This window comes from Capricornis sumatraensis, chromosome 3 (assembly GCF_032405125.1).
Source record: "Capricornis sumatraensis isolate serow.1 chromosome 3, serow.2, whole genome shotgun sequence".
In the NCBI taxonomy this organism is placed as follows: domain Eukaryota; kingdom Metazoa; phylum Chordata; class Mammalia; order Artiodactyla; family Bovidae; genus Capricornis; species Capricornis sumatraensis.
In genome coordinates, this window is record NC_091071.1 from 176120919 (window position 1) to 176135796 (window position 14878).

Sequence of the window (14878 nt, forward strand, 5' to 3'; positions counted from 1 at the left end):
GCAGGAAAGCTGGGATTGATCCCTGCTTGGGAAACTAGATCTCACATGCCACAACTAAATGTCTGGCATGCCGCACCTAAGGTTCTGCAAAGCCAAAAAAGTACACATCAATTAAAAACCTACCCTCCTGTGTGATCATAGAATGGGCCTGACTTTGGCATAACCTGTTGTCACTTGTATTTGTATGGCCTGAATGTGGACATAAGGACATGTTCGCTTTCCTGTGATTGTCCAAAAAGAATCCATGTTTGATGTTCTTCTCCTCTAAGTTAAAAAAAGGTGGAATGAAACATTGGGCTCTGGTTGGTAAGAGCTGGCCTTGTTGAATGGTCTTCGTGTCTCACTGGGAGTGTGCTGGAGAGTGTGCTGTCAGCCCTAGCACAGATATGCTGTGGCATCGTAGTCCTCGAGTTTCTAGCCATGCAGCCTTGATCAGCAGCTGTCCAAAAGTCCATCCTGGTTGCTGACTCTTCTGTGAATATAAATATAAGGCATCCCGCTTTTTATTAACTTCTCCCACTGAATCTAGGACAAAGACTTCTTTCAGGACTTTGGGAGCCACTTTGTGATTCTAGGAAAATCATTTTTCCATATTGCCATGGCTGTTCAAAATGGTACTCGGGATTTTGTCTGTAAAATAGAATCTTTCAGTCAATCACTATGCTGGTTCACTTTCTTTATATTCTGAATAAGAATGTCTCTGTATTTAGTTACAAGTAACCTTGAAGGTGAAGCTATTGCAGTTACTAGAAAACAGTTGTCATTGGGTTTGTATGGACATCTTACAAGCATCTTGCCTCCAGCCGGCCCCTTCCCTGTCCTGAGTCTTTCTGTGTATCAAAGAATGTGTCTAAGATGGACATTTATTAGACAACTCATAGAGAACTAGTATTTTCTTTTGGCACATAAGAAATAATCAGTAAACATAGGGTATCGGTAGACAAGTCAGATACTAGCATTATAGTGTTGTGACATCCCCCTTAAGAAAAGATGTCTCAGATATTCTGAAACGTGACCCTCACACACACACACACACACACACACTTGTGCATCTTTCTAGAATAAGGATCTCACCCCCAACAGTTTTCCTATGGACATGAAATTCTCCCCTGCTTCATTTCATTTTTATTGGTTTCATTCTTGAAACCAGAGTACCTACTGTAGTAGTTTGAAAAACATATAATAACCTTTGACAGTTAAAAAGGTCTAGAGGCGTGCAGAGTCATAGTTGTAATAGTATTACAAGGATTTCAAAGTCAGCTAGAGGCACAACCAGCCACAGAGGATGCGGTACACTTATATGAGAGGAATGTGTGTCTTTTCTGTATAAAATTTAAAGCTCCTTAACCATTGAAAACACGAAATGCCTAAAGCTAAATCGTGTATCTTGTGTAGAATGCTTACCTGTGGTTCGGTCAGCATTATTTTGCACAATAAAGAAAATAGATATTTTGAGAAAATCATTGGATTTCTTTAAGTAATCTTGCCACATTTGTATTTTCCCATCTGGATGCAGCTGAAAGTACCCATGGCAGACAAGCCTGGTAACACAGTGAACTTCCGGAAGCTACTACTGAACCGTTGCCAGAAGGAATTTGAAAAAGATAAAGCCGATGATGATGTCTTTGAGAAGAAGCAGAAGGAACTCGAGGCTGCCAGTGCTGTAAGTGTTTTCACAGAAAAACTGTGCTTGTGCACTTTGAGTGTTATCAGAATTTTCACAAATCCGGCTACCTCATCGTCCTGCTGCTTCAGTAGGTGCCTGTGGCCTTTTCTTCAGGTGGAGATGTACTGTATTGATGTTTAGAGGAAAGCTTTATTCCTTTTAGCGCCACATGTTAAAACAACTCAACCTTCTAAGACAGGGATTCAGAACCTAGACTTCAGAGAGGTTACTGAATTCCAGAAATCTGAAATGGATGTGAACTTGTGGGTATAGTTTTATTTTCTGAATAGTTCTGTGGTTAACTGTCAAAACCTCAAAGGGTCTACCTGACCCTTAATTTAAACAAGAAGTTTATTTAAACAACAAGACACTTGACTTGAAGGGAAAATTATATAGGATCATTTCTTCTTTTAGAGTAATTGATCCTCACTTAAACAGAGACTGCCCTACGTGTAACAGCTGCATGCAGAAAAGTTACAAAGTTGTCACTGGTTTTACAATGGTAAATGAAAAACATTAAAATCCTCCAATCAAACAAGGAGTGCAAGAATTTTTATGTGGTTCTATTTTTGTTAGACAATGAAAGCAAAATAATATACTGGAGTATAAAGATAAGAGTTGATGAGTATGCCCCAAATGGAGATAAAGGGGATGTTTTCACCAGACCAGTATTTTTCCCCATCCCATCTTCATTTGGTGTCAGTCAGAACATACCATCGTCCCTGTCTTTTTTTTTTAAGTGCACTATGCATGTGCATATACATCAGTTACTTTATGTATAGTAAGGGAATGAGAAAGGAGAAAATGAAAGAGTAGAGAAACTACACTCTAGCAGTCAGGATGTGGTGGAACCAAATTGTGATTTTCTAACGGAGAGTGTCTTTTTGGTCTGGAGGAACAGAATTCTAGGGGTTCCCTATTTAGTAGACACCTACTATCTACTGTTGGAACACAACAGTTGTATCTTCATCCTCCACTTCCAACTGTTCAGGTGTGTCTTTTTCACTGATTGGCTGCCCATCAGATCGGAATTGATCTGCCTCACTGACAAACCCTGTCATTCACAATAGGCTTTTATTAGGGTACTAAGTGGTGTATGCCTCTTAATGTTAAATGGCACCTCTGAACCATCCTGCCCCTCCACCTTCAAATTAGTATGATTGTTTTTCTTGGTTTTGACGCCTTCCTTGAGCTTTTCATCAGCAGTGCTGAGCTCCATAGTCTCCCTAGCTGCCGCTTCATAGGAGACTTGCCAGGTCTGCACTGAACGAGCATACAGGCAACACCAGTCACACGTATATTTTTAGCATCTTTTGAGTAGTACAATCTTCATCATCAAGATTCTCTTATTCTTCCTTATGCAATAGCCAGAGGAGAGGACAAGGCTTCATGATGAACTGGAAGAAGCTAAAGATAAAGCCCGGCGGAGATCCATTGGCAACATCAAGTTCATTGGCGAACTCTTTAAGCTCAAAATGCTGACTGAAGCCATCATGCATGACTGTGTGGTGAAGCTGCTGAAGAACCACGATGAAGAATCCCTCGAGTGTCTGTGTCGCCTGCTCACCACAATTGGCAAAGACCTGGACTTTGAGAAAGCAAAGGTACGACCCCCAAATCTCAGAAACCTCCTGCAGGGACTCTTTGTCAGCTGCGGAAGTTGGCTGTCAACACAGGTCTCCATCTTATCCTAGCAGCCAAGGCTGCTTGCTTTTCTTTCGTCCTTCTCACTGTCAGTGTTGGGCCATGGTGCTCCTTACCACGTTTTCATTAAAGTCAGAAGTGAAGAGGGTCCAAAAGAATTTAAAAGCCAGGTCATGAATTGAGATTATTTGTCCCATGTCCTTTATTTTACAGGCCCTTCATATGTATATGAATAGCAATACATTTCTGTGGACAGAAATTTGGGGGTGAGGGGGAAGCTATCAAGAGCCAGAACTGACAGCAAGACAAGAATGAAGACCTAGTAGCTTTCTCAGGTTTATGCTCTAATTAATGACAGGGCTATCTAACCATAATATAAGAAATCATTCAAAATATTGTAATTCAAACATAACATGGTACTGTCCAAATAAGGGGTAGGGAAATTAGAAATGCATCAAAGAAATAATGTCAGAAATGTTTTATAACATAGGAATCACCTAGGGTTATGTTTGGCTGTGACAGAAAACCCCAAATATCAGTGTGTATGTAAGACTGAGGTTTATTTCTCACTCATGTAAATGAAGTTCAGGAGTAAAAATTCTAAGGCTGGCCTGGTGGCTGGCTAAGAGATGACAAAAAATTTCAGTTCCTCCGGTGTAACATTTTATCATCCCTAAGGTGTAGCCCTGGAGTACTTCTTGACATCATAGCCAAGGTTAGAAAAGGGCAAAGGACACAGCCACCTCTCTCTAAAGGTTCCAAGGGGGTGCAGTAGGACATTTCCATTTATATTCTGTGGGCCTGTATTTAGTCATGTGGCCATGGCCTGCTGCCTGGAATGTAGCCTTTATTTTGGGTGTCATGTTCAATTAAAAATTCTACCACAATTCCTTTTGGCCAAAAGTTGCATTCCTATGCTGTCTTAAAATTCTGTGTGATAAAACAACATTTGAATTCCTCAGCCAGGAATACCAGTGATTTTGTATCTTGCAGCCACGTATGGACCAGTATTTTAATCAGATGGAGAAAATTGTGAAAGAAAGAAAAACCTCATCTAGGATTCGATTCATGCTTCAGGATGTAATAGATCTAAGGCTGGTAAGTAGAAAAATCAACCTACCTCTTCAGTCTCTTTTCAGGATTGGCTTGGGGAGGATGTCGTAGGATTTATATGTGTAATGGCGTAATGCTTTTGCCGCATGACTCAGAACATGGATCGACAAACTGTGACGAGAGAGCTATGTGGAAGGACAAAGAGCATATACACCTGCCTGTCTGTAACTTATTTCTTCTCTTTATTCTGGTGATCAGACCACTTTGCAGTTTTGAAACCAGCCATTCTGAATGCAAACTGTGTGGTCATTTAATTTAATCTTAGCATGCTAAATAATCAAGAATTCTCATCTTCAAAATAAATGTATTTCTCTTCCCCGAGCCTTACATTTTAATCTCTGAAGTGGTGACATTGTCTGCCTTGCAGGTGTGTTATAAAGATTCAGTGGTTATGTATGTGCCCAGCTCACAGGAGATGTAGATGTTTTCCTCTCTGCTGCTTTTCCTGTATACCCTCTGGTTGTGCTGCTTTTTTTCCCTCCTTGGTCATGCTAAGTATAGTTTTTACCACTACCACCTTTTTCAACTCTGAGAGGAAATACACTGCCACTGACCCTAAGCTAGAGGAAGTGAATATAGGTCCCCCTCTGTACCCTGCCCTGCCCTCAGACCAGGCAGCATTGACGATGGCTCTTTATCTTACTAAGCTGAGACGTGACCTCAGGATCCTTCTTATTAACAAAGTCACTTCCAGTTGATCAGAATTTTGAATGCGATTTAAATCTATTTGCCATTCTTGCCTCAAACTAATATAAGTAAATGTTAAAAATTGCTCCGCCTCTTCCTTCAGTCACTCATATTTGTATCAGATATTGAGACTATAGCTCAGAAGGGAAGGAATGGGAGAAGTGTAACTTGAAGGAGACAGCTTGTCTTACCCTTAGTGGAGAGGATAACTAGAGCTAGAGCTTAGAGCATTTTGTATAGATACCACAACCTCGATATGCGAGGAAGGAAAATGATAGTCATCCTCGATTTAGAACCCCAGCGGAGTGTGGTGTGAACTGAGTAGCAATATATCCGACTGCGTCAAGGCCAGAAGTCCTGATCTTTCTCGATTCCTCTTCTCTCTCCTTTGGAAAGTACGAAATGATAAAATGTACAGATGGGTGGCTAGACAGGCAGGTAGGTAGATAGCTGGGCCATTCTTTCACTCTGTATTTCTGTCCGTTGGCTTCTGTATAGAGTGACTCAGTGGCTGAGGCAGATTTCAGTGTTCAGCACTGCATCTGAACTGCACACAGAGCCATCTGTGAGGTGGCTGAGCCTGCTGTAGCGCCAGGTTTACGTGTATGCTATGCCTTTCTAGCAGTGAAAGTAAGAAACCGATTTTTCTAAAGTTTCCTTTCTATTCTTAGTCATCTGGCTGACATCCTGGTTTTCTCCTTTTATAGTGTAATTGGGTATCACGACGAGCAGATCAGGGGCCTAAAACTATTGAACAGATTCACAAAGAAGCTAAAATAGAAGAACAGGAAGAGCAGAGGAAGGTCCAGCAACTCATGACCAAAGAGAAGAGACGACCAGGTGAGGGTGGGTCTGCCGGGCGCTAGGGGGTCCAGGGGCTTGAGGGGTGGATATGTTGAGAGTTTTACACTCAGATGTGAGATGAGAGCAGAAAGACTGACCCAGAGAACAGAATGGTGAGTGGTAAGTGAAACAGCATCACCTGGAGACTGGTTGTTGTGTAACAACAGAGAATGTGGGAAGTACGTATTATTCCTTTGATTACTCCAAAGTCAGCAATCAACAAGACTGTATTGAGCATCTTCTGTATACTCAGTATAGGTGAGGGATATGAAAAGAAGTAGAAGATACAGCTCCTTCCCTCTGGAAGCCAGAACTAATAAAGGGAATGTTTTCAAGCAAACGGAAGATACTATCAGTTATGAAATGTATTCTCCACTCAGGCTGTTAAAATTCAGAACAGGCAGGATAGCAACCTGGAGGAAAGGGGCCCTTGAACTGTGCACCGGTAGATGGCCAATATTTGGAAGGGATGGAAAAATTATAGTCATGAAACTAAAGTAAATATATACTGTAAAGAGGAATAAATAAGCCTGATTAGAGTAAAATTTAAGTGTTGAGAAGGATTGAAAAAATCCGAGAAGAGTGGACCCAAATCAGGAACTTGGGCTTGAGCTGACACTGAGGAGCCGCCGCATGCTTTTGAGCAAAGGCTTGATGATGGACTGGATACATGTCAATAAAAGGGGTCTGCTGCTCCCTGGAGAAGATGTCGATGCTGGGAGAGACTGAGGGCAGGAGGGGAAGGGGTCGGCAGAGGATGGGATGGCTGGATGGCATCACCAACTCAATGGGCATGGGTTTGAGCAAACTCTGGGAGATAGTGAAGGATGGGGAGGCCTAGCGCAGTGTAAGTCCATGGGTTCACACCGAGTCAGACACAACTTAGCAACAGAACAGCAGTGACCACATTGCTTGTCACACGATGAATCAAAGGGTATACCAAACTCAGAAACACTGTTGTCAGTTGAAATCCTATGTGGAAGGAGGTTAAAACTTGGTAGTGATAAAAATAAAAAGGAAGAAAAGAAAAAAAGGTGAAATAGTAAGCATTTTACACCTGAGAAAATAGAAAAATCTGTTGACTCAGTTTAGGAACATTGAAAGGAAACTTTTTTCAGAAAGGAAAGGAAATGATCGTTTTTCTTATAAGATTGTTTCTTCTGAGATGACATCCAAATGGGAACGCTCATTTTGTCCACTGTGCTATGACGTGCTCAGATGGTGACCGGGCCATATTAGTATAAAGGTTGGGGGCATAGACTCGAGCCAGACTGTCTTGGTGTGAGTTTCAGCTCTCCTGCATCCTAGCTCCGTGACCTTGCGCAAGTCACTTAATCTATAAAATTGATCGAATAATAGTACCTAGGATTTGTGTGAGGCTGAAATGAGATAGGCAAAGTGTTCAGCATAGCAACTGACACTGACTAAATATTCAACAGCTATGACCTGGTATTTATCAGAGACACTGTATACTCAGTGAAGTTCTGAGAGATGACTCCACCAGGGAAGAGAGTGTGCTTTTCCATTCGCCAGGAGCAAGGAATAATCAATTGTGTTCATGACCATTAGTATCACTTAGCAAAGAGACAATCAAGAAGCATGTGAGGATTGAAAAAGCTTTTAGACAGACAGTTTGGTGGTCTTTCATTCAGTAAATATTTATTGAGTGCTTGTCACATAACAAGAGAGACAAAGTCCATTACTTCCTGCAGCTCACATCTTAGGAGGAACAGAGGGGAACAAATACTTAAATATATAAGTTTGTCAGATATGTTCTATAGAAAAACTAAAACAGAGAAGGAGTAGGAATGCAAGGTTTGATGAGTAGAGAGGTTGCAGTTTTATATTAGGAAGATTGGGAAGCCTATTTAAGTTGGTGGTGTTTGAGCAAAGACTGAATGAAGTAAGGGAAGGAGTTAATTCATGTGGCTATCTGGGGAAGTGGGTTTTAGGAAAAGGAGATTGTAAGTACAAATGCCTTGAAGCAGCCTTTTCAAGCATCAGCAAAAAGGTCAGTGTGGCTAGAGCAAAGGTTATGGGGGGAGAGTGGTAGGAGATGGGGTCTGAGAGGCAGGGGCCAGATTACTTAGAGCAGATAAACCATTTATAAGGAGTCTGTCTTATTCTCACAATGAAATAGATAACAGAAGTGTTTTGAGCAAAAAGTGACAAGACCTGACTCATAATTTACTAGAGCCACACTGGCTGCCATGATGATAAATGGTGAGGATGAAAGCAGGAAGCCAGTAATGATGTTTTTATACCAGTTGAGGCTTATTGTTGGCTTAACCAAATTTGTAGTGTTAGTAGTGGTTAGAAGGGGGCTAGATGCTGAATATATTGAAAAGATTGAACTGACAAGATTTGCTGACAAGTGCAACGTGTGAGAAAGAGGAGTCAAGGTTTTCTGCCTCTCAGGGCCTGAAAGTTTGGAGAAGCAGGTTTTAAGGGAATGATCAAACCATAGTGTGTCTTATAACATCATTAAGTGAAATAAACTTTGGAATAAATTATTTCCATCTTATTTCTCCCAAAGTATTCTCATCATTAACTCTATACACATTAGATTTGGCCCTCCCTTAGGGAGGATTAGTCTAGCACTAAATCCTTGTTCATTTCTATGAGTTGGTTTCTGCCAGGTCAGTAATGTTTTGTGAGAGATGAATACCAGTAGAGTGCTTCTACTTGAAATTTTCATGTTGTGGGTGGTAAGGAGACTGTCAGCAGTTCTTTCACAGTTTCTTTTGTCTTTTTCCTGGGTTTTGATTGGAGCTGCTGAGTTGAAAAGATTGCTCACCCTTTCATTGTCAAACTGATTTGAGACAGATGAGAGTCTGGCTCACTCTGTTTTTCCTGCAGGTGTCCAGAGAGTGGATGAAGGTGGGTGGAACACTGTTCAAGGGGCCAAGAATAGTCGGGTATTGGACCCCTCAAAATTTCTGAAAATCACTAAGGTGAGTGTGACGTTTAAGAACAACTTCAAATAGTCTCAAAAACATAACTCTCAGAATTACTTCTCACGTGAAATAGCCATATTACAGATTTTACCGGGTAGTTGTTTTTATTGCAGATGCATTTCTGCAGGGCAGCCTTAGTAAGCGTATTCTTACCTAGTTGTCCTGAAATTAGTCCTTTTTATTTCTATGAGTGTTAACTAAGAAGGGCTAGATTATTTACTAAGGCTTATTAAATTGACTAGGTTAATTCTTAAAGGTATGAGATACTTAGTATAAGAGAGATGGTAACAAAAGTTCTTGAGAAGCCATAGTAAATTGTAAGCTTTTATACATTGTATCCTTAGCTCTAAGGAAGGAGAAAGTGCCTTTTTAAGTTTGACCATGAAAGGAATGAATGGTTTGCTGTATCTAAGGCATAAAAGAAATCACAGAAGACCTACCAGAAATTATTCTATAATAAAGATTTACTGGACCATCACTTCACTTCACTTCCTTCTCTTGAGAGTCCATGGGCAGTAAGAGGAAAGAATTTTCTCCTGGCATGTGTTTTCAGCAGTAGAAGCTGATCACTATACGTAGAGTGAAGAGAACCCTGGAGAACATAGAGAAAGTGGAATTACCTTTTGTAAAAGTGGAAACTTCCACAGCCCGCTGGGTTTTGCAGACCACTTGCAAGTGTGGTTTGATCCTCACTCGTCATACACTTTCCATAGATGTGAAATTAGCAGCCTGCCAGGAGGATACTAAGGACAGTCTAAAGCTCACAGTGAAGATATCAAATAGAAGATGAGCTGTGTTGTTTGCGTCCTTACAGTTTTGTCAAAGCATTGCTTCAGGATGGAGCATTCCCTCTCTGGGTCTCTCTTGATGTATCAGCTAGGATCCTGTTTTCTAAGACTCTGGTACATTCTTCCAGTTGTTTATGTCCCAAAGAAGGAATTCCATTGCTGAATACAACTTGATTCCCATCCGCTTCCATTTCCAGCAAGAGACAGTTTTAACTAAAATCATTTGTCTGTGTTTTAAAATGTTGTTTCTGTGCATGGGCGCTATAAAAAGGAATTGTTGGTATTAAGCCTACAGCATTATTTCCTTAATACTTTAAAAAATATATAAATTAAAATAAATGTGTATATTCAGTTAGTTATACTGTTGGTACTCTATATAAATACTAGAAGCTCAAAACCATTAAGGAGATTCACTGTTAACTATTAACTACATACAGCAAGCAGCACTGTCAGAACGTAGTAGCACCTTTCTTATGAGGATCTGCCTTACAGCGTTTGTGTGGTGGTGTGGATTTTATGAGGTACTCTGTGCATTTGTACTGAAGTTGTGCTGGGAGAGTTAAGTCTGAGAGATATCAGGCACTCTAACTGTCCATCTAACATGTTCCTCTCTTTTCTCTTGTTCGCTGTTACTGAACCATGCACCTATCTCACCTCTCCTTCCCTGCCCCAACCTATTTTAGGCTTTGCTAAAATGTGAAATCTTTGGGTCTTTTGACCTGTTTCCTAACAGTCACTTGAAAAGATTAATGAGTTAATTGTGTAATATTTGTATATTCCTTTTTTTTTTCCACTTTAAAATCCCTGGGCATCGTAAGAGGGACATCATTAGAAACTCCTTAGCAGATTGGCATACCATCTTTGAGGATCTGAATGCCTTCTCCAGGCCAGTGGTTTCCAGCTGTATTTTGTGGACACTGGATTCCAAAGAGTTCTTCCAGGGCCAGAGGAATCCCAGTTTAATGGGAACAGTTCCAACTTATGTTTTGTATATGGGCATTCCAAGCAAAATTTTGTTGCTGAAATTGATTCTATTGCACTGGGGGAAAAAGAGAAGATAAACTGTTCTTCTAGAGTAGTTCCTACTGTCGACTTGTGACCCCTTGCGTTGCAGCCCACAATTGATGAGAAGATTCAGCTGGTACCTAAAGCGCAGTTGGGCAGCTGGGGAAAAGGCAGCAGTGGTGGAGCAAAGGCGAGCGAGACCGGTAAGTGTGGAGAGTTCTTTCCTCCGGAAGCTGGCGTTCTGCAGTCGTTTCACAAGCGTACGTTTTAGGGCAAGATCTATAAACTAATCAAGCCTAGATTTATTGGTGTCCCACTCTTAACATAATTGAGGGTTTCCTCCTCAGTATGGATCCTTAGGTATTTTGAATGTTTAAAACAAGTTGTTTTTTTTTTTAAGATTCAAAGACTACTTAAAACTTTAATCTGTTTGATTCCTTTGTTTTTTTTGTTGCTTTTTACAAATTCAGTATAATTAGAAAAGTTACTGGGACTCCAAATTAAAATGGAAACTCATATTGCTGAGAAAAATAATATTATTACCCAGAAGCATTTAACTTTAGGGTGTTGTGAAAGAAAAAAGAATTAGATTAAAATATTTTTTCCAAATCTGTGTCAGAAGTAGATTTTGAGAGATTTGACTTTAGGACTTACTTATTAGATCATAACAATTTAAACTTCGTTGTTAACCTCCTTCCCATATTTCCCTTCTATTACATAATTTTGACCTTTTTTCTTTTAAATTAAATTATTCACTTAGACTCACATCCATACATTTACGTAAGTGACATCACAGCATTTTTTAAGTGAAGTATTTTCTTTTGGTTTCCCTTGCCTTCTTTCTTCCCCTATTTACCATTCCCATGCCCAACTTAGGATAATTTAGTTATATTTTTAAAGGAGCAAATAGTTGTAATGAATAAATATTTCTAAATTCTTTTTTACCTACAAAATCCTTCTAACACTGTGCTTCTAAGCGTATGGTCTGCGGACTAGGAGATTGGCATCAGCTGGTTAGGCTCGTTAGAAATGCCTAGCCTCAGGCCCTTCCCCACGAAGGCAGATCAATTAGAAGCTGCATTTTAGTCATGTGATTTGTATCTTTTTCTCACTCCTTAATATCTATAGATGCCTTAAGATCAAGTGCTTCCAGTTTAAACAGATTCTCTGCTTTGCAACCTCCAGCACCTTCAGGGTCTGCATCATCCACACCTCTGGAGTTTGATTCCCGGCGGACCTTAACTAGGTAAGCAGTCTGCACATTAATAAAGACTGACCTGCTTGTCAGGCTGGCTGGTTGGTTGTCTGTCTGACACAAGACTCTCTCTCTCTCTGATGATAATCCCTATGGGTAGATTCGTTTCATCAGTAAAGTTAATTTCCTCCAAGATAAGGAAGTTACAGTGTTCAGATGAGGTGGAAGGGATATGCAGTAGCTTGCTCCACTCAGAAAGCCAGGCGCAGCCAAGGAGCCCCGGAAGCTTGTGTCAGGGCTCCCCCAGGCGAGGTGCAGGTGCTCCAGAGCAACCAGCGCCCTCAGCTGCGGCCCTCAAGCTGCGTGGAAGGGCCCGACCGCCCACCCGTGTGTTTCTCTGTCACACTGCTCTGGCAGTTGCATTTGAGCTTGGCTTTTATTTTTCACTACTCTGTATTCTGCTGTCTTTCTCCTTTCATGTTTGTAGGATTCGTACAGTCAGGTGTTCCATTGGCTAGTTTACAGAGAGTGGATGAGAACCTGTAGTACAGTGACAGAATGAAATGTTTGGATGTAAGCGCCTTTGGGACAGTTTCTTTAACCTCACAAACTTCTGCTTTTTATTATTATAAATTAATGTGACTAGGTGGGTTTTCTAAGCTGTATTACTATTCCTTTGGCTTCTGAAACAAAATGCAGCACTGGTGAACTTTTAAACAATAACCTAGATTGTCACTGAGCATCAGCTATGCTACTGAGGTGTTTGTGGCTCTTTGCCCTGCTATAAATGTCCCCCGAAGGCTGTGCTTTTTGAGGACTGTGTCTGTTCCTGCATAGTGATTAGACCATTGCCTTGCCTCTAGGTCTTCCTTTTCTCATTTTAAATTTACCGTTGCTGATCTCTCTTGGGCTGAGGACCTATTTGCCCCGCTGGTTAGAATTGCCTGAGAGAAGAGTAGGAAGACAGGAAGATTCTCTCCTAAAATGAAAGTAGTGTGTGATTTGGGCTGTTCAAAAATTTTCCATGACTTGGTCCTCAAATATTTTCCATGTATTTGAAATTTCTGAATAAATATCATTGTCAAGTTTGTAAGACAATAAAACCATATTATTTTGGTACTCTGTTTCCCTTTCACTCACTTAGCTCAAACACTCATCACTGTCTTTCTTCTTTAAAGATTTTTTAAAATTTAAACAAGGAATTGCCATTGGCATTTAAAATTTTCAAGTGGTATCCCTTTAACATTTAAGGAAAAGGTAAAGCACATCTTAATCTCATTAAAGCACTGATTTTACTTGTTTATGTAAATAATTACACTTTGGCGTGTAATTGGTGCCTCATACATCTAAAGTTACCTGTGAAAAGTTCTCCTGCATACTTTTAGAACGTCTTGGTGTTGTTTTATAATTTGAACACAGAGGGAATGGAGGTGGTCTTTATTTTGAGAAGTGTTGTTTTGTCTTTTAAGTCGTGGAAGCACGGGCAGGGAGAAGAATGACAAGCCCCTCCCGTCTGCAGCAGCTCGGCCGAACACTTTCATGAGGGGCGGCAGCAGTAAAGACCTGTTAGACAATCAGTCTCAGGAGGAGCAGAGGAGGGAGATGCTGGAGACCGTGAAGCAGCTCACAGGAGGCATGGACGTGGAGCGGAGCAGCGCTGAGGCGGAGCGGAGCAGGACCCGGGAGCCAGGTGAGGGGCTCTGTGTAAACAGAGACAGGTGAAGACTGGGGCCTTAAATTTGGGCGGCGAAAAGGACAAGGAGACTTTGTGCCCGAGTAGATTTTCAGAATCAATACATGTTAACAGCGCACAAGCCAGTGCTTTAAAAGTTAGAGGATATCTTCCTAATCTTACGGTTCTCATTCCCCAGGTATCCCGTGGTTCAGCAGTTTGTAAATTTTCCCCTTTCACTATTAAAAGCAATGAAGATGAGGTCATTTTGCTGTATCTTGAGCAATATGAATTTCTCCCAAGGTCCCTAAATTGTACCCCCATGTGCATTAGGGTGTGTATCCTTTGTGAAAAGTGAAAGTGAAAGTCGCTCAGTCCTGTCTGACTCTGCAGCGCTATGGACTATACAGTCCATGGAATTCTCTAGGCCAGAATACTGGAGTGGGTGGTAGCCTGCCTTTTCCAAGGTATCCTTTGTACAGCCCCTCACATGTATGAAAACCCCGAAACGGTTGCGCCACCACAGGGCAAACCAAAGAGAAAGTATCAGATGGCCTTTCATTACCTTCATCTTGGAACCTCTGTGGGTTTTGTACATGTTGAGCATGTTTGTGCTTAGAGGACCAACTCAGGTAGTGCTCTAAAAACTTCCTCATGTGTTTAACCTATCTGATTTTCAGTTTCATCATCTCTTACATGGGGATAATAAGTGTACTAAATCTGTAGAGTTATTGTGAAGGTTAACAGTGATAATACATGTAAATACTTGGAACATTACTTGGTAAATACAAAGTTTGCAAAAAGGTATTAGATGTCTTAATGATGATAATGACAGTGATGAAAAAGTTTTAAATCTTAATCCTGAAGGAATGCTGGTTGTTTTATAACATTTTCCTAGCTTTCAGCTTTGTTTCACTATTTAAATTATGTCTCTTAACTGTAGTTTCTAAATGGATTTCACAGGCAAATTGAAATATCTTTTCCCTACTGATGAGGACTTCAAATCTTTCAGTTTTAAGGACGTGTGGCCTCCTTCTGCATGCTGGGTGGTTTGGGAGCCTAACAAGATAGGGTATGAGAAACGCCTGGCGTGTACTGGACGCTGTAGCACAGCTGCCCTCTGCACGTTTACTGTCTGGGTCATTTGTTCATTTGCCGCATGCACCTGAGCACCTCGTGACTTCTGGGCACCAGTCCCTGCTCTTGGTCTTCTGTCTCCTGGGTCGAGAAGTTTATCAAATAACCCCATGAAAGATGATACATGTGGTGACCCAAGGATCGAAAGAGCAGATAAAACCAAGGAAGGTC

The 14878-nt window shown here is 40.9% G+C and overlaps 1 protein-coding gene and 1 pseudogene across 5 annotated transcripts in view; one reads left to right on the plus strand and one right to left on the minus strand.

The window, feature by feature from the left end:
* EIF4G3 (eukaryotic translation initiation factor 4 gamma 3) overlaps window positions 1–14878 on the plus strand; it is a 177506-nt gene that overhangs the window by 126622 nt on the left and 36006 nt on the right. For all 5 annotated transcript variants that reach the window (XM_068967770.1, XM_068967767.1, XM_068967766.1 and 2 more), the window contains 8 exons: window positions 1517–1663; window positions 3034–3270; window positions 4304–4408; window positions 5818–5950; window positions 8813–8907; window positions 10813–10906; window positions 11832–11949; window positions 13368–13588. In XM_068967770.1, the coding sequence (XP_068823871.1) occupies window positions 1517–1663; window positions 3034–3270; window positions 4304–4408; window positions 5818–5950; window positions 8813–8907; window positions 10813–10906; window positions 11832–11949; window positions 13368–13588 (1150 nt within the window). The remainder of the gene's footprint in view (window positions 1–1516; window positions 1664–3033; window positions 3271–4303; window positions 4409–5817; window positions 5951–8812; window positions 8908–10812; window positions 10907–11831; window positions 11950–13367; window positions 13589–14878) is intronic.
* Window positions 2605–2885, minus strand: LOC138075551 (small ubiquitin-related modifier 2 pseudogene; annotated as a pseudogene).